Here is a 25,105-nt window from a genome sequence, read left to right on the forward strand (position 1 = left end):
TCTCCGCAGTCAATAAATAATGTCACTTCTTTGGTGAATAAATAGAAGCGTGATGTTCCAACAAGAATATAAAATACCGCAGTTTTATTTGTTTCATCCATAAAAAAATGAATCAATAAAAAAGTACACTTATTAAACGTGGAATCATGATGACTCGAATCCTAATTCTTTTTGTTTTGTTAAATCAAATAAATTCATCATATTTTTCTGACTCAGTGAATCATGTGGACCATAACGTCGGATGTAAACAAGAAAAGCTCCACGATTGCCTGATGAGTAAAATATCTTAAAATAACTTCTATTCACCTTGGCATTTCACCACATTCCAATCACGAGAAATGGCGGCACGTGAAATAGATGTCACTGAAATTAAATCGGCGAAAATTGCAACTGACATGGATGCAACGCAATCGAAAAACGAGAAAGAGCAGACGACAAGAAGTTTAGAGGAAGAAGAATTAAATGCCAAATCGTTTACGTCGGCTTTACGAGAGAAATATTGTTTTGATAATTACACACCAAGTGGTTCTTGTATCATACAGTTTCATTCAAAGGCTTCTAAAGATGGATCCAAAGCTGAGCTGTCACATTTGAGAAATGTGGTAAGTTATTAATCAAGTTTGGCTGTTGACAGCAGGTCGATTGCATGCAAAGTTTAAGACTTGTGACACAATGTCTTGTGTGCTGTATATGATATCTGGGAATGCCTAGAATGATATGCCCTGGCCCTGTAGGCTGTGGTCTCGCAAGTTTAAAAATACTTACTGACTTGGTCGTGCAGATTTCCCTTTGGCTCACATTAAAATGTTGCAAATAGTCTACGAAGAAAAAAGGTCATGCCTGACCGGGCAGGGTGGTTTACCCAAGGTAATCGAATACCAAAAATTGACAGAATCTTGATATCCAAATATCTCAAACCACTGTATAATTATATAGATCAAGAGCTGTAGTGATGAAAGAACTAATAAGTTAATTGGCATTTAGAGCAAATTCACAACACCCGGTCTTACAAGGTTGGAGTGGGACATTTGACAAAGGTTTGGAGGGGGGGGGGGGGGGCAGCAGGTAGCTCACAAACCCCTGTCTTACAAGGTTTAAGTGGGGTAGCTCACAACACCCACCCCTACAAGGTTTGAGCGTAGGCAATTGGCCGGGATTGGCATTTGACCTAGACAGACAGATCAAAAGGTATAAAAAGGGTCAATATTTGTCTCATCTCATAATAAATAAAATGATCAGTATTATTTCCAAAATATTGTCATATTAAGTCTGAATATAAAACTGATAAATTTCACCTAGAAAGGGGGACCTTGCCATTTTCAGACTGCCCTAAAAAAGTGATATGTAGCTAGCCTACCATTCCGCACAAATTTCAGTCATATTACTTGTGATATGAGGCAATTTATTATGGGCAACATGCAAAATGGGACTTTAACGCCATTTCATTTTACTGCTGATGGGAGGGAGGGAGAGAGGGAGAGAAAGAGAGAGAGAGTTTAATTTTATTTCAATAATTCGCTTGCATGTATATAGGTGTCTTTAGCAGTGGGAGGAAATCGAAGCCCCCCCCCCCCCCCCCCCCCCGGAGAAAACCCATGAGGTTAGGTTAGGAGAAGAGAGAGCTGATTAGTCTCCTACATGCTGAATCGGCAATCCAAACAACACATTTGACTTAGTAACAGACCTTATAACATACAAGCTGACTGGGCAATCAAAACAAAACCATTTCATGACTCAATAACGGAGACAGAAGTAATGATCTAACACATTTGACCATTCAACCACCCCACCTACCACTAACATATTTGACCATTCAACCACCCCATCAACCACTAACAAATTTGACCATACAACCACCCCACCTACCACTAACATATTCAACCATTCAACCACCCCACCAACCACTAACATATTTGACCATTCAACCACCCCACCTACCGCTAACAGGGGCCCGGTTGCGAAAGAGAGAGAGATTCAGCTATCCCCCTCTACCCATGCTGCATATCCTTATTATTATGCAAGTGAATATTTAAACATTTTAGAAGACGTGTCTTGTACACAATGACTGGCGTGGTTTCGAATCCCCGCTTGTACGTGACAAGGAGTAGGGTCGCCTGTCCAACCTCGTGGGTTTTCTCTGGGTCCTCCTGTTTCCTCACACTGCTAAAGACCCCTACGCGCAAGCGAATTATGTAAATAAAATTAAACCATATGTTAGTCCCGAAATGACCTAGTTTGTGTCGAGTGGACGTTAAACCCCATTTCTCTCTCTCTCTCTTTTGTACATAATGACATTTCTCTGCTAAAAATAATTTGTGTTTTGCGCTTAATTGCCCAAGACATGAGGAATATGTACAGTGTGGTACGGTACCATTAATATGTGGTACCATGACAGATTCATTGCCCAGGATGTGGGAAATATGTAAAATGTGGAACCATAACAGATTTACTTAGTCTATCAATATAATATTTTGTAATTTTTTTATATAGGATTTGAGCAGAAGTTGTTTTATATGATATTACAGGATTTGAGTGCAACTGGTCTGGTATGTGCTGGTTTACCAAATGATGGCCTGGCATCTTTATGTCCTAATATAGTAGATTTAAATATATCCTGGAACAATCTTGATGCTTGGAATAAAATATTACCTATTTTATATCAACTACCGTATCTACAATATGTCAATTTGTCTGGAAACCAGATTATTTCACATCAGGTGAGGAGATACAGTCAGTATTTTGTTTTAGGCGTTTGATCGGGCTAAAGTGCTATCAGTACTCTATATAGACTGTAAATCATGTACTGGTACTCTACATAGACTATAAATCATGTACTGATACTCTATATAGAATGTAAATCATGTACCAGTACTCTATATAGACTGTAAATCATGTACTGGTACTCTATATAGACTGTAAATCATGTACTGGAACCCTAGATAGAATTTAAATCATGTACTGGTACCCTATATAGAATGTAAATCATGTACCAGTACTCTATATAGACTGTAAATCATGTACCGGTGCTCTATATAGACTGTAAATCATGTACCTGTACTCTATATAGACTGTAAATCATGTACTGGTACTCTACATAGACTGTAAATCATGTACTGGTACTATAAATAGATTGTAAATCATGTACCAGTACTCTATATAGACTGTAAATCATGTACCAGTACTCTATATAGAATGTAAATCATGTACCAGTACTCTATATAGACTGTAAATCATGTACTGGTTCTCTATATTGACTACCGTATAAATCATGTACCTGTACTCTATATAGACTGTAAATCATGTACCGGTGCTCTATATAGACTGTAAATCATGTACCTGTGCTCTATATAGACTGTAAATCATGTACCAGTACTCTATATAGACTATAAATCATGTACCAGTACCCTATATAGAATGTAAATCATGTACTGGTACTCTATATAGACTGTAAATCATGTACCGGTGCTCTATATAGACTGTAAATCATGTACCAGTACTCTATTGAATGAAAGGACTCACTCTACTTATTAGGATATAAGAGGATGGTTTATTGAATTATTCCAGTCGAATACAATGGTTTATTAAATTACTAGTAGGATACCTGACTTAGTCCTGGGCCCAAATTTGCCTGGTGCCCAAATTCGCCAGGTGCCCAAATTGGATGGCCTAAAACATTCCCAGGGTTGTGCTGGTTAATTTGATACCACATATGTGGTGTGGAGCGTGGCAACGAAGCGTGAGTTGCCCATGGCCAAGCACTAATTTGCTCGGGGCCCAAATTTGATCGCCTAAAAATTCACAGGGTCATGCTGGTTAGTTTAACCCGTTAAGTGTGTAGGTCGTTATATTATGTCCTGGACAACTGCCACTCACTGTGTGTAGGGCGTAATATAACACCTTGGAGGTATTTTCCCCAACCTATTCTTCGAACATACGATCGCAGCATGTGTAGGACGTTATATTACGCCTGGTCGAGGAAATCTAATTGAAGGGAGACAATTCTATTTACCGTTAGTTTTAATATGGTTTCAGACTACTATATAGGGGATAGTTAACGTTTTAAAAACTACACACTTAACAGGTTAATACTGGTCACATGTGGGGGTGGAGCGCGGGGATGAAGCATTATTTATATAGATATTCCATGGTATATTGAAAATATAAGATTTTATTCCCCTGAATATCAGAGAAAAAAATTTTGGATTTATATATTTAAGCAATATTTGGATGAATTAGAAAAACCGTTAGAGAGTATCCAGAATTTGGTGTTAAATCATACCAACATTTCTCTAGAAGAGGTTTTAAAATTAACCAGAATTTTACCATCACTTAAAGAATTACATATCTGTAATAATGGTTAGTATATCTGTGATAATGGTTCGTATATCTGTAATATTGGTTGGTATATCTCTAATAATGGTTCGTATATCTCTTATAATGGTTAGTATATCTTTAATAATGGTTAGTATATCTGTAGTAACGGTTGGTATATCTGTAGTATATCTGTAATAATGGTTAGTATATCTGTAATAATGGTTCGTATATCTGTAATAATGGTTCGTATATCTGTAGTATATCTGTGATAATGGTTAGTATATCTGTAGTAACGGTTGGTATATCTGTAGTATATCTGTAATAATGGTTAGTATATCTGTAATAACGGTTGGTATATCTGTAATAACGGTTAGTATGTTGACATCAAATCATGTTATAACCTATTTTCACTAGAAAAGGAAACCATCAAATTTCTTTAATTTCTGAGAAACGTTGTCTCATGATAAACTTCTGATCTGCGTATGAATTTCTGGTTCCTTGATGACACTCTGGCTAACAAACAAACTGCTTTATTGGGGCAATTTGAAACTGATGTAATAGACTAAAAAATGAATTTGTATAATCTGGCTGAGCTGGTTTAACATGCCAATATATAATTTACCCACCGGCATAATATTTATTCTACTAATATGTGAAATAGCAGCCTTTTTTGCTTGGGATAATATCGTTATTTTAAGACATTTAACTTTATCATCATTTGATTTTAATTTGTCGAGATCAAAACCTGAATTTCTGATGACACTTATCAATTTTAAAGATACATTATGGGGGATTAGATAAAGAGCTGGCAGTTCACTCTATAATAGTTACAAACTAGATAATGTAATGGGAATTTGCTGAAAATTTCAGTCAAATTGATCCAATCTGAACTGAGAATTTAGCGATTGAATTTCAGGCCTAGCCTCGATCATCTTTACTAAAGTCGGTACGATAAAAAAAATAGTCACGATTATCCATCAATGAGCATTGAGCAGCAGATCAGATTCTAATCCAGTAAATATTGTAGGCTAGTGATGACATTGAGAGTTGATTATGGTCTGGATAAGTTAATTAATGTCTAATTCATAATTTAGATAACATTTCAGTCCTAAAAAAAGACCTACAATAGGCAGATTTAGGTCTTGCATAATGTAGGTTTAAGTGTTTCGGAAAAATTATTTTGGTCAGAAATCAAGAAGGAATTGTATACGTTACACTGGCTTGTCATTAACTGTAAACATTTCATCCATTTTGGTTTTCTTTTCTGTAGACTGGATCTGAGGAGCAGATGAAAGCAGGTGATATAACGATTGTTATTTCTGTAATGATCTAAGTTTTGTTAAATGGATTCTATTTGTGTATTTGAAGGGTACAGAGAATTATGTTGTATAGAAGACAATACACTGAAAAATATAGAATGTTTGAGAGCAAATAATAACCAGTTAAAAAGGTAATTATATATAATGTCTGAGAGCTAAAAAACGTAAAGTATTTCTATCCAATAAAAAGGTAGGTATTAGAGGCAGTTTATGGTAGAAGGGTATCTGGCAGAAGATCAGACACCACATGCATGTGAATACCAAATAAAGAATTTAATGCCAAGAAGTTCTAGGTTTTCATCTGTTACATTAAAACACACGAAAGAGTGTGAGAGTAGAGAGGAGAGGAGAGAGTCATTACGGGACTAACACATGGTTCAATTTTATTTCTATAATTCACTTGCGCGTAGGTGTCTTTAGCAGTAGGAGGAAACTGGAGGACCTGGAGAAAACCTACGAGGTTGGACAGGTGACCCTACTCCTTGTCACGTACAACCAGGGAATCAAAACCCCACCAGTTGACTCAATGACAGACCTTATGATACGGCGTGCACATGCTAACCATTCAGCCATCCAACCCCTGCAGCCGATTAAGGACACTGGGCCCAATATAGTATAAAGTGTTAGAGGACCGACATGGTATAAAACAAATATGGAAAATAAACAACATTGAGATCAGTATGCGTAACAAAAGCAGACTAACCCAAACACAGAGAATTTGTTGTTAATCATGGTTAAAGATTTGTCTACTTTTGTTTTACAGTTGGTCTGAAGTATGGAAATTACGTCACCTGATGAATTTACAGTCTCTGATTCTCTCTGGGAATCCCCTTCAAGATGTTTTTTATGATCATCAATGCTGCGAAAATGAAACAGCTTGTAATGATAATGACAGCACGGCATCTCGAGACAGTGGTAATAATACGTTGCAAGACCGTGATACTTCTAATAATGACAGCACGACATCACAAGACAATGGTAATAATACCTTGCAAGACCGTGATACTTCTAATAATGACAGCACGGCATCACAAGACAATGGTAATAATACCTTGCAAGACCGTGATACTTCTAATAACCAGGGCTGTGATCAAAATGACATTTTTGCTCAACCTGGCTGTAGCTCAGCACTACAAACAAGTGAAAATAAAACAACAATTCCAGAAACTGATATTTTAACTAGTGAGGCAGCTGTTCGTGTAAGCTCTTCTCAACCTCAGCCAATCGCTGCCTCCCAACACAAGTCATGTGACACAATACATAGGTCCGAAGTCCAATCAGAAATTTTAGAAGCTTGTCAAAATGTTGTCAGTGATTTGTTTAATACCGCCTGTGAGAATTCTTTAATCGATAGCGAAAATATGGAACAGAATTATTTTGAATCGGTAGAAAGAGAAGACGAAGAAGGTCAAAATTCACAGAGTCAAAAATCTCAATCAACAAGTGATGATTCCGATTTCAATTCCTCTGAAAATACGTCCTCCTCTTTATCGGATGTAAAATCTGTGAAAACAAAACGTGGCTGCGATGATGATTCTGAACGGAATCGACAACGTTACGACTCTCTACAGAGTGAAGATGGCGGAGAAGTCACTACTCGGTTGAATCAACCATCAACAATAGAAGAAGAAGGTCAAAAGACGGAAGGAGAAGGGATAAATAAATTGTGTAAACCATTTAGAAAACTTCACACTTTATGTTTAACAGAAACTAAAGTTGATCACTGGAAACATTTACAAGCTTTAACTCAATTCCCTGTCTTAAAATCTGTTCGATTAAAGGTAAGGTTTCTCTCAGGTCCCGGTTTCTCACTCTCCCTGGTCCCGGTTTCTCACTCTCCCAGGTCCCGGTTTCTCACTCTCCCAGGTCCCGGTTTCTCACTCTCCCAGGTCCCGGTTTCTCACTCTCCCAGGTCCTGGTTTCTCACTCTCCCAGGTCCCAGTTCGATTAAAGGTAGGTAAAGTTTCTCTCTCTGTCAGTTCCCGGTTTGATTAAAGGTAAGGTTTCTCACTGTCTTAGGTCCCAGTTCGATTAAAGGTAAGGTTTCTCACTCTCCCAGGTCCCAGTTCGATTAAAGGTAAGGTTTCTTACTCTCTCAGGTCCCAGTTCGTTAAAGGTAAGGTTTCTTACTCTCTCAGGTCCCAGTTCGTTACAGGTAAGGTTTCTCACTCTCTCATGTCCCAGTTTGATTAAAGGTAAGGTTTCTTACTCTCTCAGGTCCCAGTTCGTTACAGGTAAGGTTTCTCACTCTCTCATGTCCCAGTTTGATTAAAGGTAAGGTTTCTTACTGTCTTAGGTCCAGGTTCGATTAAAGGTAAGCTTTTTGAATTGGCTTATTTTGAATCCTTAACTTTTGACAGTGTATGTATACAATATCCATCTTATTTGAATAAAATATTGTTTAAATCAAGGTAAGCTTTCTCATAATCATGCCGGCATTAGTCTTAAAAACAAACTGCTCAACTTCAAGATTTTACAATGTATTAGTGTTCGCACAAATATTTCTGTATTCAAATTCAAGTTTTTTTATCTCAATATTACCAAAGAGAGAGAGAGAGAGAGAGAGAAATGGGGTTTAACGTCCACTCGACACAAACTAGGTCATTTCGGGACTAACATATGGTTTTTAATTTTATTTCAATAATTCGCTTGGCCGTAGGGGTCTTTAGCAGTGGGAGGAAACCGGAGGACCCGGAGAAAACCCACGAGGTTGGACAGGCGACCCTACTTCTTGTCACGTACAACCGGGGATTCGAAACCACGCCAGTCAACTCAATGACAGACTTTATGATACAGCGCGCGCACGCTAACCATTCAGCCATCCAACCCCCCCAATATTACCAAACACTGGTCCATTCTGTAATAGAAACTACTGTAATAATGGAGCATAATGTTATTACCGGATACAGGTCTATATTTTTATAGGGGGGGTGGATGGCCGAATGGTAAGTGCGTGCGTGCTGTATCACAAGATCTGTCATTGAGTCAACTGGCGTGATTTTGATTCCCCGGTTGTACTTGACAAGGTGTAGGGTTGCCTGTCGAACTTCATGGGTTTTCTCCGGGTCCTCCGGTTTCCTCTCCCAATGCTAAAAACCTATATGCGCAAGCAAATTATTGAAATAAAAATGAACCATATGTTAGTCCCAAAATGACCTAGTTTGTGTCGAGTGGATGTTAAACCCCATATATCTCTCTCTTTCTCATATTTTTATATTATTACAGGATACAGGTCTATATTGTGATGCTAAAGAAAAGGACAGAAGATTGTTATTATTAGCCAGGTAATATGAGTTATAATTGTTATTATTAGCCAGGTAATATGAGTTATAATTGGCCAGGTAATATGAGTTATTATTGGCCAGGTAATATGAGTTGTAATTGACCAGGGCCCTGTTTCACCAAAACTATAATCTACTTAAAATCATATTAAACTAAAATTTTATCCTAACTTAACATAGGTGAGTTATTATTACAGTTTACCCAATATACAGGTATTTACAGGTAATGTTATTATTACAGTTTACATACAGGTATTTAATGTTTTTATTACAGTTTACCAAATATACAAATATTTAATGGAAGTGAAGTGACGTCGACAGAGAGGGAAACATCCGAGAGATTTTTTATCCGACATTATCTCGATCACGACGAGTCTGAGAAACCTGGTCGAGTTGAACAACTGGAAAACAAACATGGTAAAATATTGTTACATTTCATATATGGTATAAATCAGGAAGTGGTTCTAATATTACCCAGTCCATCGGAAGTGATTTCTAATATTACCCAGTCTATCTGGAATGAGTTGTAATATTACCCAGTCTGTTTAGAAGTGAGTTGTAATATTACCCAGTCTGTCTAGAAGTGAGTTGTAATATTACCCAGTCTGGAAAGTAAGTTGCAATATTACCCAGTCTGTCTACAAGTGAGTTCTAATATTACCCAGTTTAAAAAATGAGTTGCAATATTACCCAGTCCGTCTGGAAAGTGAGCTCTAATATTACCCAGCATAACCTCAGTCTTGTGTTTTATCCTAAACAGAAAGTTTGACAGACAAAAGGAATTAGTAAAACAATGAAAATCTGAGACGTACAAGAAACACAGACCCTTGAGTCTGTGGTAAATCAACGATTTATGCAGAATCATAGTTGTTACATTTAGAATTGCAAGATTCAATCAATCTGATTAAAACACAGATCTTATTTCATTTTGTTTTTATAGTTCAAAATTTTGTTTTACTGGTCTTTACTCGCTAGAATCTGGAAGAGTTGTTATATTATCGGCGTTCTGGTTGAAGTAAGGGATTAGCAAATGAAGCAGTCTGTTCCGGCGATTTCTAGGCGTGCGATGCACGGAACGGTGGGTAAACCACAAGAAACATCAAAGCTGATAGATTAATCAGTGTCAAAAGATGCTGGTACGACCCCTGACATGACCTTCCAATACAGCCGGTCAGATCTTCATGTAGTGTAGGCCACTGAAAGTATAAAAAAATGAAACGAAATTTAGATCTGTATTTTAATCAAAATGAGATTTGCAATCATCCATTATATAGTGGGTATAATATGTTGTGTGTTATATCATGGACCGTATATAGATGGACGGGCAATTAGCCCTGTTGGTTAGTTTCTCTGCCACTCGCACGAGATATGACGAGATCTCAATGTCAACGGCAAATCAAGCAATGTGATATTGACATTGCAGGATTTTATACAGATTAATTTCTCGAACTCATCCTTAGAATTTATGGTATTCTTATAGTTACGTAGTAATTTTTCAACCCGATAAGTATTCCTATCCGGTAGTGACGAATATCTCCAGTTTAGAACTTTGAAATTTCCAAATGCAGCAGTTGAAAATTGTGAAATGATTGATTTCAATATTTTCATAGAATTTGTGAGCATTTTGGTTTTGCTTAATACTCAAAATTCCCGCATGTATGAAGGATTTTAAAATTATGAAAATAAAGTTCAGGTATAATTCTGGTCAGAATGATGATTAATTGTGCAGAAGTAAAAATTAAAAGAGTGTTTTAGTAGGTTTGTTTTTAACGAAAACTTGACATGTTTTTTTCGGATTCACATGGCCGCGTCCGAAGTAAACAAAGACGATGTGTTGATACATTTACACCCCAATCATCAGTTAGTAGTCTATCTATGTATGGGTTGCAATTGCAAAAAGAGTAGCAAGATTAATAAAAATATTATGAAGTGATTTCTGTTTCTTTGCTTTTAAACTTAATACTAGTAATTGCGCGAGGGGAGGTAATTTTATTTTAGTCACGATTGTCCGGTCTATACTGATGTCCAAAAGAAAGTATACACACTAAAAGTATGACTAAGTTTTGTTTAGATTAAAAACATTTGATAAAGCATTACTGAGTTTGTCTCTTGCGTCCAAACTCAACATTTCTAAGCAAAATAAATATGTGAAACAAATTGACATTCTACCCAAATACCGTATACCATGGAAAAACAACTTTGGTTGATGCAGCACAAAATGCACAGTGTATACTTTCTTTTGGACATTAGTATATTTTTTGACGCAGCACATTATTCTAAAGGCTTCGTGGACATTGCCTGTCCATCTATTCACGGTCCATGGTTATATATATATTTGTAGGAAAACTGAGTAAGGTTGTGGATGTGTTTATTGGAGGTAAATTTAATGCAAATCCTACAGCTACAGTCGTATTTTATCACAACGATCGTAAACTACTTACACAGAAGTTGAACCTTAAAGACACAGTTCATAAATTGTTCAGATTCGTAAAAAGAAAAGTGAATATGCATGTATGGTATGTACCATTTCAGATTTTAAAAGCTACATTTTAAGAAAAGGTTGCTAGGCAACAAGATACATGCCCACAGCAGCTAAGTTATATGAGCAGTCAACAAGGGTTGTCACATATTTATTATTTTGGTCGGTAATGGGAATATTTACAAGGTTTTACAAAGTGAAACAAGGGCCATAACTCTAGAAGATATTAACGGAAATTGTTAGTTTGATAGACTTCTTTGTTCGAGCTTTCAGATGGTTCTACAAAGTGAAACAAGGGCCATAACTATTGAAGTAATTAATGGAAATGAGCTATGATGGACATAATGTCTTAAACGATATCTGAAATCGTCGAGAGTTTTATATTTATCTAGTTTTACTCACTCCAGTCACCTCAAACAATTTCACCCTTTACCGAAACGGATAAAGTACTGGAGTATAATCTGCCAATCATAAAGATTAACCATTATACTGAAATACAAAATATTCTGTAAATTTATACAGCAAATTTATACTGAAGTCAAACTGAAGTCAAACTGAAGTCAAAATACTTCGTAATTTGAACAGCAAATTTAGCTGATTTGGTTTTCATATAGATTACCATCATCATTTAGATCGTGAGTAGAAATCTTAAACAATAAGATGTAGTCCCGAAGGGTCATCACTTTCTTGGTTTACTTTTACCTATTTTCAGGTGAAACTACAAACACGACACTGCAATCTTGCATATTTAGCCCCTAATTTCTTTCACATTCATTCAATATCAAATCTTGGTTTGAAGATTCATCAAAATAGTTTAAAGTCACCCCAAATCATCTAATTTGTACTTGTGTCCAGTTTAAAGCTGACCGTTCAGTTCTGATAATGTGCTTCCAATTTACAAGCATTTAATATCTTGACCACTGTTAATTATTAATTAACAATTAATTATCATACATCCTGTAATTAGACAATTCATGTAATCTTGTACAGTCTGATTAAAACACAGATCCTATTTCATTTTATTTTATAGTTCAAAATTTCGTTTTACTTCAATTTACTACACTAGGATCTGGCAGAATTGTTTATTAACGGCGTTCTGGTTGAAGTGAGGGATTACCCAATGAAATGGTCTGTTATGGCGAGCTCTTGGTGTTTGATGCACGAAACTGTGGATAAACCACTAGAAAAGTCAATGCTGATTGATTAATCAGTGTCTGACGTCATAGGGTCAAAAGCCACTTGTATGACCCCTGACACAACCTTCCAGTACAACTGATCAGATGTTCATGTAGTGTAGGCCATCGAAAGTATAAAAAAACGAAACAAAATATAGATCTGTATTTTAATCAGATTGACAACCTTTAATTAGACAAATCATGTTGTTTATTTTTTAACAGTGATCAGGAAACTAAACGATACCTGGGTTAAACTATTTGTTAAAGATACATTATGGGAGATTCGATAACGAGTTGGCAGTTCTCACTATAATAGTTAAAAATTAGATAATCTAAAGGCAATTTGCTGAAAATTTCATTCAAATTGATCCACTATGAACCGAGAACTAAGCGATTGAAATTCCACCTAGCCTCGATCATCATTACTAAAGTCGGTATGATAAACAGCATAGTCTCGATTATCCATTTAATCGTTAAATCGTGAAGGAAAGTTATGCAGTAAATCGGCTCATAATCCACTTAAAATCGCAGGCTAGCGATGCCATCTAGAGTTGATCATGGTGTGGATAGGTTAATTAATGTCTAATTAATAATTTAGATAACATTTCAGGCCTAAAGAAAGACCTGCAATAGACAGATTTAGCTCTTGCATAATGTATGTTTAAACAGTTACAAACAAATTTCATTATAGTTAAATAAGAACAATATTTGTTGTATTTCAGTGCATTCAACTTATATCATTTTCCATGTGGTTCGGGACATGACTTTAAAACAGATCTTGGAGAATTTCCTGAGAAGGAGGAATTATTTATATCATACTTACCATTGAGTAGATTTAATATTTACGACGGAGATGAGATTCACATTGAATCACCCAAATCATGGGATACGGCCTCACATTGAGTCAACTGGCGTGGTTTCGAATCCCGGGTTGTATGTGACAAGGAGTAGGGTTGCCTGTCCAACATTGTGGGTTTTCTCTGGGTCCTCTGGTTTCCTCCCACTGCTAAAGACCCCTACGAGCAAGCGAATTATTGAAATAAAAATATGTTAGTCCCAAAATGACCTAGTCTGTGTCGAGGAGTGGGGGTTTAACCCCATTTCTCTCTCTCTCTCCAAAATCATTGTATTGATATAAACAATTCAATCTTTAAATACAGTAATGTCCCAGATGTCAAGTCTTCATTACAGTATGCCACCTTGTCTCAGATGTCATGTTTTTAATACAGCATGCCACCATGTCTCATATGTCAAGTTTACAATACAGCATGCCACCATGTCTCAGATGTCATGTTTTCAATACAGCATGCCACCATGCCTCAGATGTCATGTCCTTAATACAGCATGCCACCATGTCTTGCATGTCATGTCTGTAATACAGCTATATTATTTATCTTATTAAACATTGTGCTTGTCCTATGACAAACCACAGAACAGATGGTGATTTTTGTGTCAGTAGTGAATGCAGGGTACAGTTACTAACAATAGAGCATTGTCTACACATTGTTTAACATTACAAAAAAATAACATTGTGATAGAATTTCTATATTTATTATCATTTTAACATAGTTGACGATTTGTGATATTTCTATATTGAAATATTCAAAAAGTACTGAATGAAGGGTACCATTAGTAACAATAGAGCATTGTCTACACATTGTTTACACATTGTTTAACATTACAAAAAAAATAACATTGTGATTGAATTTCTATGTTTATTATCATTTTAACATAGTTGATGATTTGTGATATTTCTATAATTGTAATATTCAACAATACAAATTACATTTTACATGGTTGATGATTTGTGATATTTTTTACAACAAAATGATTTCTATAATTGTAATAATATTTAAAAATAAAAAAGATGCATTTCACAAATAAGCTGGTTGTGTTTATGTAAATATTTTTAACAGAACTTTTTAAGGGAAATAAAATGAAATATGTTCTGCTCCAACTCGGCAAAGATGATGGGCATACTATGTGGTATGAAGGAAATTTTTCCTGGACAGTGGCACTACATGTACAACCTACTCTTATATCGAATTCCAACTGCTAAGGGATCTTTTTATGTGCATGCCCTAGACAGCGGAACTACGTTCTAATCTTATATAGAATACAAACTGATAAGGGATCTTTTACGTGCACGCCAATGTGTACACTGGACTTTGGTTTTTCATACCATTCAAACAACTGTATGCTGTCCCTTGCCAGGCTCTCTGTCTTACACCACTGACAACTTTCTCAGCCAATGCAGGGATCAAACACAGGACCTCCAGTTTAACCATGCAACGTCCTACTCACTGAACCACTGTGGATCCCCAAACTTTGTTGTTAAACAGACGTTTTAGCGCCTCCTATAATATTACATACAGCGTTACACCCCCTGTAAATAGGTGATAAAATCAGCGATGGTTTTTTGTTCATGTGCTTTTTTGATAAAATAAAATTAATTCATCGATTTTCTTCACAAAAATGGATAAATATTATCGAATGCATCACAATGGTAGACAGTAGTATCGAAGGTTGGTACAAAAAGAAAAGTTTACAGAAGTTATGTCCTAGATTTGAGTAAAGAATTTTCGTTCGGCGCAAGATTCAGCGATGGTCAAATTTACCGATGCAAGTATTGATGTTCGCTTCCAATGCATCCAAGCGTAAAAGCACCGAGATTTTATTAAGAGGCCATTCCCGTTAAGCGGTCAGTTGTGAAAATTCCCTTGGGTGGCTGCTTACATACAATTCTACCTTGTTAAAGAATAATCTTATTAATCCTATAATTCACTAGTGTCCTAACTCATTAAAGAATAATCCTATTAATCCTTTAAATCACTAGTGTCCGTTGAGAAATTGGCAAATATATTATTTTCTTGATGAAAAACAATGACCCCATGAAAATGTCATAGTGGCCATCACATCAAGGGAGGAGGAACCACACTGGAAAATTCAGATGAACTTTCACGGAAAACACTGGGATCGAGAAAAGAGTCATCCAAGTTAGAGAGTAAAGGTCTTACTAAGTCACAGCGGCTCCCCCCACCCCACAAGGAAGTCAAAGTTTCACAGTCTCATATCTTACACATTCATGTACAACAACACTAATTTATCTGTTACCAAAGTGTTTCAATTTCTACTGTGGAATCACAAAATGAAATGGGGTGTGTGAGTTAAATGATAGTCTAAAGTACGCCAGGCAATCCGCCCTGCATCACTGACAGAGGAAATTGGGCTTCAAAATCGTGGGTAAATTTCTCGGCCAACACCATGATACCAATCACCATAGTTCTTTATTATGTTCACTCTTTGACAGAAAGTTTAACTGGAACACTGATGTTGTTAGTCAAACACAGGTCACAATCGTCTATTTTCACTTTTCTTTTAATCTTTTTATAAATGTGACTTCTGCTTTATTTCTGATACCATATCTTTAAATATAAACAATTTATTAACAATCAATAAAACCCTGGAATAAAAACCTTTTTCAGAAACCCACCTTACTCTAAGTAAGTTGGCCAGATTAGATTTTCAGTATTTAAGGGAGTCATTGATTATGTTGAATTTTTTGGTAATTAAATTACATAATATCAATTCTCAGTCATTAGGTGACTCTAGTTATGTTGAATATTTAGTATATAAAATATATTACATCTATTTTTAGCCATTATGTGACTCTTGAGGCTGTGTTGAATATTTTGGTATATAAACTATATTATATCTATTTTCATGGTAGAAGTGAAATGAAATGAAATGAAATGGAGTTTAACGTCCTACTGTTCTGCTCCTAACCTGGGCTAATGAAGACGGGCATACGCCATACAGTGTGCTATGAGAGAAATTTTGCCCGGACAGCGGCACTACGGCCTACTCTTATATTGAATTCTAACTGCCAAGGGATCTTTTACGTGCACGCCAATGTGTACACGGGGCCTCGGTTTTTCGTCCCATCCGAATGACTAGACAGCTTTCCTTGTCAGCCCCTCCGTCCTGCATCACTCATGGTAGAAGTGATAAGATAACGTCTATTCAAATTTAGCGACCTAGTAATAACACCTTTATTGGTTGTTTGAAATGTAACAGACAGCCCCAACAACACATGTCATTCTTGACATCTAACATCAATAAGATCCACAACTAAATACTAAAATAATTCTCTTACTCTTTTAAAGTTTTCTTGTCATCTGATAATTTCTGGTTGTCATAATATAACCAATGTCTTCTCCAGACATACGTCCTGTAAAACGAACAAACAACAATATATTCACTATCCAGATTAATCTTGTGGGGGGCCTGGGACATATGTCCATAGCACACTGTTTGGTGTATGCCTGTCTCAGTACTCACAAAGTAATGGTGACTCACACTCAGTGGCTCAGTGAGTAAGACACTCAAGTAGGTGGTCCAGAATTTGATCCTGGTTTGGATGTGAAAGTACATGTAGCTCTGAATTTCCAGCATGGATTCCCCTTGTCAGTTGTGCAAGATTTTTTTTTGGGGGGGGGGGGGGGGAATGAGGGGGAGTTGGCAAAGAAAAGTGTCTACTGCTAACTATTTGGAGGGGATGAAAAACCAAGGTTCCGTGTACATAGTGTAGTGCACATAGAAAGGGCCCCTGACAAAATTTCCATCACAGCTCTCTGCATGCAAGTCTTCATTAGACCAGTTGGTGCAGAAAAGTAGGACATTTATATTTGAAATCTTGCTTTTCTAACTGACCAACTACCAGATCTCACTACTCACCAGCTAATATGTTGTGTACTACCAGATCTTGCTTGTTTTAACATGACATATCTCTTGATGGCTTGTTTTAAATCTAATACTGTGGCATCTTGTATCACTACTATAGCTGTAATAATAGAGTTATTTCCCCCTTATAACACATACAAACTAATTATAACATGTACGTCGAGTTGTATTTTCTCAACCTGACAACATCAGAGTAATTGTCTGTCACTGTTTATAAATAAAACCAGGTGCGTGCCCTATAACATTATGTGTCCGACTTGTGTTATAAGAGTAATTCATCAGACCATTAAATCATGGCTTTGGGCGATTACGCCAACCCTAGTCACTGTATGAAAGACAAGAACATAATGTGTCCTGACTTTTGTTTCTTGACCATGAAGATGACATACCCTCCAAGCCAGCTTGATACACTCACAGCTAGCTTGATACCCTCAAAGCCAGCTTGATACTCTCCCAGCCAGCTTGATACCCTCCCAGCCAGCTTGATAAACTCCCAGCCAGCTTGATTGGCACTTCAGTTACCCTCACAGCCAGATCTAGGAGGATTGAATGTAATTTAATACTAGATAACAAATGAAATAGAATTTAGTGGCGACGTTATGTGACAATATCAATTTCAAAGCACTTGATGACTTCATGGAAGATTCAAAATGAGTGAATCATAAAATAAATTGAGCACAACTGATGATTTGCTTGGGCTAACTAGGGGTGGGACTTTGTTGGTGGATCACAATATGATATGCATTGCAATACCGATACATATTGATGTATCGTCCCACCATTACTTAAGTGTTAATCTGCAACCCAATGGAACTGACTAATTATATAATGTAACTTACGCATACTAATATTATCATCTCTTCGAACAAATACCACCATAGCCTGACCATGTTCTAAAGCTATCATAGAATTCACTTCCTCTAGAGTTACCTGCCCTGGTAAATCTTGTAATAATGGATCCGACTAAAACAAAAAAAGAGACATGGATGTGATCATACATGTATGTATTACTGGATATAATGGACTAATATACCCTGGTTTATCCAGTCATCAATTTCAATAGGAGTGTCTCACATGTAGAGATATACTATTCAAAAAAAGTAGGGGATATTTGATTTTTAAGTGTTATTAAAGTCACCTAATGAAACTGACGAAGAAACAAATGACAAAATGAAATGAAGTTCACATTCATCGATTTATTCCAAATGATCGTTAGACTAAGTAAGGCACAGACTGATCATTATAAGGGTAAAATGATACCCGGGGTCAAACAGCAAAGTTACCACAGCATCACAACCAAGTCAGTAACGGGTAAATCCTCCTCTGTTTGCCAAACAAGCATTGATCCGACGTGGCATACTCCTAATGAGACGTCTAAGGTCATTTTGGTCCAGATTGTCCCATTCCTGTTGCAACGCAGCAGCAAGTTCTTGGACATTGGCAGGACGTTGTTGACGTTGACGTAACCTCTGTCCAAGCATGTCCCAGACATGCTCGATGGGGGAGAGGTCGGGACTCAGTGCTGGCCAAGGTAATGTGGTGATGTTCTGTTGTTGGAGGTAACCTGTAACGATCCTGGCCCTGTGACATCTTGCGTTGTCATCCTGGAAGATGAAACGGCGGCCATGACGTCGTGCGAACGGCACAACATGGACTGCCAAGATGTTGTCCCGGTAGTACTGGCCTGTAACACGCCCTGCAACAACATGTAAAGCCGTTCTTCCAGCAACAGTGATGCCTCCCCACACCATAACAGAACCACCCCCAAATCGATCATGTCTGATGACGTTAACGTCTTGGAAGCGCTCGTTTCGACGACGCCACACCCTCCTACGTCTGTCCAAAAAATCAACAATGAACCTTGACTCATCTGAAAACATCACATTGCTCCAGCGTCGATTATCCCAGTGTTGACGATCCCTACACCAACGACGTCTTGCCTGAATGTGATGATCTCTCAAACAAGGGATCACGCGAGGACGTTGGGCGCGAAGGTGACCCCTATGCAGTCGATTCCGAATCGTCTGGCCACTCACTCTCACACCAGTGTCTGTTTGAAGACGAGCGCTGATCTGATTTGCTGTGATGACACGATTTCTCAAGGCCAAGGTACGGATAAATCGATCCTGGGCTTGAGTTGTCGCCCTTGGTCGACCTGAGCGTGGTCTGTCCTGTACAGATTGTGTATCACGGTATCTGGACCATAGCCTGCTTATGACAGACTGAGAAACATTCATCGTCCGCGCCACAACCGCCTGTGTTGTGCCGATCTGTAGCATGCCAAGGGCACGTAACCTTTCATTTTGGGTAAGCCGACGCATATCAAAATTTGTTTTCTGGTCACTAAAACAATTAAACTGATGTTTCCACCCTGGAATTCAATGCCACAATGACTGTAACATTCAAAGTCAGAGTCGTGCAAATCTTGGGTTGGACCCCCATGATGATCCCAAGCATCACCTGCATTCCATGCGGTAGCTATTGGTGCGTTTGGGCGTCACATGTAACTGGAAATGTTTCTTCTGTTAGGTTCTATAGTGACTTTTTTCGTAGTCATTTGCATATTTTAGTATTATGCCCCCAAAATCAAATATCCCCTACTTTTTTTGAATAGTATAGTTACTGAGTGGCAGTGTCTCACATGCAGAGAAATAGTTACTGGATTATCCAGTCATCAGTGTCAGTCTCTCCCATATCGAGAGAGATAGTTTCTTGATTATCCAGTCATCAGTGTTTTACATGTAGAGATAGTTACCGGATATGCCTTAATATCGACAGGAACAGAGATGTTTTAAATATAAACATACATTTTCAGTTTTGTCAAAATTTGATAAAAATTGTGACCTCTAGAGTGTTCACAAACTAATGTGAATGGACGGATGGCTAAGGGTGACAACATATGTCCATATGAAAATTTGGGGGCATGAAAACATAGAAATGCCAGTCGGTTTATTGTAAAATGTTTTTCAGACTTGCTGACAAATCGATAGATCTGTTAGCAAATATCAAACTGTTTTATTTAACAGTGCAACCGCAGCATCATGATATTCCCTTCACCCATCCAACATAATGATATTCCCTTCACCCATCCAACATATAAATATTATTTTCTAATCATTAATACGTCTTTAATATTTTCAACTGTATACCGGAATTAATTCTGCCAGGATGTCTTGTACTTGTTGCATGGCATCTTTATGAGATAGTGGTGTATCTGTTGTTTGTTTCTTGTCTGATTGCTGCACATCAGCTTTTCCTTTTAATTGATTAAAAGGTTCCTGTTTGATCTTGACTATAGCCTTCGTATCCAGACTCTCATCTATTGTTTGGTTATTCATTTCTGAAAAGCTTGAATTAGAAATTATATTATATTAGATGCATTTGCTCCTGCAACATTTCGGATTTCTGACATTTGAACCACAGTAAAAATATGTATCGACATTTCGAAATCGGGTAGATCGGGTAGATGACTCAATATTAACATGAGACAAATGGTTACTTAAAGGTTCTTCAAAACATAGCTGCACTTACAGTTCTTTGATAATCAATTTCCTGTAAAAGTAATATATTAAAAAAAAGAATAGTATATGAATTTATTTGAAAATGACATACTCAAAACACAAAAGAAAATATTTACACAACATGTACAGTAGTTTTAAGTCCATACCAATTCTTAACATTACAGTCAGCTGCACCTTTGCATGCATTGCTCGACAAGCTTGCAATAGAAGGCAGTACAAAGCGATAAATAGTGCGACTGCATACAAAGAAAAATTAAAGCTGTTTAACCAATAATCCTGATGACAACTGATGTTGTAGTAGAAGTTCTGACGTTTTATATTTGACAACAATCAGCTTTGCTCTACTCAGGCAATACCTGTACACTGTTACACCATCATCTTCCTCATGACCTTGGGGGATCACGGTGGCTAAGTGGGTAAGACACTGACCTGCTAGCCTGGAGGTCGGGTGTTTGATCCCTGCATTGGCCGAGAAAGTTCATCCAGATTTTCCGGCGTGGTCCCCCATTGTCAGTGATGCAGGACAGAGGGCCTGACAAGGACAGTTGCCTAGTTGTTCGGATGGGACAAAAAACCAAGGTGCCGTGTACACATTGATGTGCACATAAAAGATCCCTTGACAGTTGGAATTCAATATAAGAGTAGGCCGTAGTGCCGCTGTCCGGGCAAAATTTCCCTCGTAGCACACTGTATGGCTTCGGAACAGAACAGTAGGACGTTAAACCCCATTTCATTTCCTTGTGACCTTGAGAAAAATATGCGTTTGGCCTGGTCGTTACAACCAAAGTGGGGCCGTTTTGACCAAAATGAATTTTGGCAGTTATGTATGTATGGCATGACCACATCCCAAATATAGATCTACATGGCTACAGTTAGCCAACAATCAAATTGCTGATGTAATGATTACCTCTTAATTAGTTAATTAGGAGAGTCTTTCAATCAGTGTTATTCTGCTGTTCCCGGATACCTCCTAAAAAACTTTTTCTGAACATGATAATGTGATTTTTAATTTTCTGCATGGGCGCAGACATCTTGAAGTCACGCAGTAAATAATATTGAAAAATGAACAAAATCCCCTTTTTAAATACATTTCCCAAAAATAATTATGTAGTACCTAGTCATGAATTTTTGTTCCACAATTTGATGTACTTAAATTATTGAAAATAATTTTATTTTTCAAAATCCGTTATTATTTTGGTACTCCGCAGTCAATCAACCGGAAGCACGTTTTGTGGTTTTGACGTCTGAAGTGACGAAAAACATTGAAATATGGCTAAATTCAAACTAAAATAAAACATTATTTCATTTAATAATTTAGTAACCAGTGGTATCCAGTAGATTGTGTAGAACTAGAATTTAAGGCTAAAGTTATAGGCAGTGCCGTGGACATTCAGTGAAATAAGAAAGATGTTGATGTTTTGTCCAACTTGTGCGAATGTTTTAGTGGTAGAGGAAGGGACGAATTGTTATAGATTCGCCTGTAACACGTGTCCTTATATACAGAATGTTACTAGAAAGGTACGTATTCACGTTTATACAGGTCTTTTTACTTACTCTGTAAAATGTTTCAATTCAAGGGGTGGTAGTTCGGCCTAGTTCAGCTCTGACCGTAGGTCTCATCACAGGAGTCTGACCTTCTATATGCATACACCATGTCCAACCAGACAATATATAATATTTTACCTGCTCTTGCTTCGGCTAGTTTTTTTTCAACAATTCGTAATGTCAGGCAATCAAACCTCTGTCGATTCACTCAGATATGTTTTTTCTTCAATCTAGTCGTTTTGATTTGTATAAATACTCCCACAAAACGATATCATAGCCACTTGTTTCCAATATTTACATTACTTTCGTCCCGTTTCCATTTTGTCACGGCTGCCATGCGCTGACATCACACAAAATCAATCCGCGGTGAGTAGACCATTGAAACAAGTGCTAAAGATATTTTTAGTTTTTCTCTCCCTTTCCATTTTCCCCTTTTTGCATGGCGATTTTTGTTGACTTTTGGGTGTAGAATCGAAGAAGAGGGTTTGCATATACATTTTCTGCCAGGTATTGGTGAATATTCATCATTTTGAGGCGGAAGTATACAAGACTTCAGAGGTTGGTTAGCTTTTTGTGTGACGACAGCGCATGGCGACCGTGACAAAATGGAAACGGACGAAAGTTAAGTAAATATTGGAAACAAGTGGCTATGATATCGTTTTGTGGGAGTATTTATGCAAATGAAAACGACTAGATTGAAGAAAAAACATATCTGAGTGAATCGGCAGAGGTTTGATTGCCTGACATTACGAATTGTTGAAAAAAAACGAGCTGAAGTGAGAGCAGGTAAAATCGAGTCTTCAACAGGCATTGCATTCCTGTTCTTTTTTTATTGTATATTGTCTGGTTGGACATGGTGTATGCATATATATATATACGGATAGAAGGTCAGACTCCTGTGGTCTCATAGTCATTACACTCGACCTGTACGTTCAGGAACTGTCCTATTGAATCCATGTCGAAAATCTAATGGCTACCCAGTCAATTTACTGGGCAACTTTGGCGCAGTACGTTGATCCGGCTATTTAGGGTTAGGGGTAGCCGGGTCAACGTACTAGGCCGCAACTTCTTACTGCTGAACGGTCGTGTGACAGTCCGTGTGAATGCCTGAACAATGTAAATGAACGGTAGCACGTCATTTCGGTCCTGCATCATTTCGGACTCAACACAGACGACCTTTCCGACTCAGTTTGAAGATGGTTCAGACTTACTTGACGACTTTTCGGACTCGGTCTGGCGACGTTTCATACTCGGATGAATAATTAAAAGACTGTTGAAAATTTGTGTGATATATTTGTAATAGCTGTTTTTGTTTTCGTTTTCGTTTTATGTGAGTCCGATAGTTGTTTTGTTTTATTTAATTGATCAGCGATTCTTGAGATTGCTAATAAAAAGATAACACTGATTTTACACTCACTGCTTGTTCTATTTTGTTTTGTTTAATCGGCGAGTATTGAACTTGACAATAAAATATTATTGAATATTTGTGTATATTTTGTAATACTGCTAATGTTTTTATAATCATGAAAGCCTAAATGTCTTTTACGTGAGTCGGAATAATCGAATCTATACACGGCCACCATTATCGCTGATTGACAACTCACGTTTCTGCTTGTCCACTAAAGAACTGTAAGGTTTCTTTGGGCGTACTACAATAACATAGGGATTATCGGTTAATCAGCTTTAATTATCCCACTTTGATCGTTGCCATTTCTAATATTTTCCAAAAAGAGTTTTCTTTGTACGCACTAGTTTATCGATTGGAGCGGCTATCTATGACTAGCTAGTCAAGATATGCATGTCAAAGTGTAGCTTACAGATTATCGTTAAAAAAATCTAGAGGTTTGTAAAAACAATGCATGTTGAGTAAATATTTACATTTGTTTTTTGTGTAGGTCATTTTGAAATAAATTCTACAGCATATTATTCTTTTTTTAAAAAAATAAATTACTTTTACGGGAAACGATGATAAATTTTACCTGCATGTTATTTTTTTAGAAAATCAATTTTGGTTTATTATAGATTGATTTGACAGTTGTGTTCAACCTCTCTGTTCAACTTATTCCCGAGTCTGAAATGTCACCTTCCCAAGTCTAAAATGTCACATACTCGAGTCCGAAACGTCGAGGCCATATTTTTTTGAGTCCGAAATGTCATAAGTCCAAAATGACATGTAATCAAATTAACATCTTAGTGAAAAAATATAAGACCTTGCTTACCTCGCTAGAACCAGTATGAGCGACATCACTCGCTGTTAAAAAATACATCTCCGTCTTCTAACAGGCTTGGCAGACTTCATTGAAAGGGTAATGCACAAATTTACGAACTCGGCCATATAAGATGAAACGAAATTTAGGTAAGTCTGGGGGAAAAAATTGGGATTTTTGAAAAAATTTGATTGTAAATTATTGTAATTTGGCTAGGCAAAGCAATAAATGACTGAAGATTCTTAACTTTTCAAAGATTTCAATTTTTTTCTCCCACTCTTATGGGATAACTAGACCCTTTGCCTGGTACCACTGACAAGGAGTAACGAGACCCTTTGTCCTGCATCACTGACAAGGGGTAACCACAACTGAAGACTCCTAAGGAACTTTCACGGCCAACACTAGAAGAGAACCAGAGACCTCCCGGCTAGTGAACTAGCATATCACTCACTGAGCCACATCTGATTACAGAATGAAATGAAAGTTAACCAGTACATATGTGTACAATGTACATGTATATA

The 25,105-nt window shown here is 37.2% G+C and overlaps 2 protein-coding genes across 2 annotated transcripts; one reads left to right on the forward strand and one right to left on the reverse strand.

Annotated features, from left to right (window-relative positions):
* The first annotated feature begins 211 nt into the window (after window positions 1-211).
* LOC126817791 (tubulin-specific chaperone cofactor E-like protein) lies at window positions 212-13,979 on the forward strand. Its single transcript, XM_056100085.1, has 9 exons — window positions 212-602; window positions 2,526-2,717; window positions 4,218-4,356; window positions 5,683-5,764; window positions 6,397-7,414; window positions 8,859-8,917; window positions 9,189-9,331; window positions 11,256-11,430; window positions 13,291-13,979. The coding sequence occupies exons 1-9, from the start codon at window positions 339-341 to the stop codon at window positions 13,469-13,471; spliced, it is 2,253 nt and encodes a 750-aa protein (XP_055956060.1). The 5' UTR covers window positions 212-338; the 3' UTR covers window positions 13,472-13,979.
* A 124-nt stretch (window positions 13,980-14,103) lies between these two features.
* LOC130012354 (U11/U12 small nuclear ribonucleoprotein 25 kDa protein-like) lies at window positions 14,104-21,870 on the reverse strand. Its single transcript, XM_056100086.1, has 6 exons — window positions 21,740-21,870; window positions 20,461-20,659; window positions 18,151-18,274; window positions 17,306-17,411; window positions 16,725-16,799; window positions 14,104-15,993 (listed from the first exon to the last, which is right to left on the reverse strand). The coding sequence occupies exons 2-6, from the start codon at window positions 20,647-20,649 to the stop codon at window positions 15,936-15,938; spliced, it is 552 nt and encodes a 183-aa protein (XP_055956061.1). The 5' UTR covers window positions 20,650-20,659; window positions 21,740-21,870; the 3' UTR covers window positions 14,104-15,935.
* Window positions 21,871-25,105: the final 3,235 nt, after the last annotated feature.

Source organism: Patella vulgata, chromosome 4, assembly GCF_932274485.2.
Source record: "Patella vulgata chromosome 4, xgPatVulg1.2, whole genome shotgun sequence".
Classification (NCBI taxonomy): Eukaryota; Metazoa; Mollusca; class Gastropoda; family Patellidae; genus Patella; species Patella vulgata.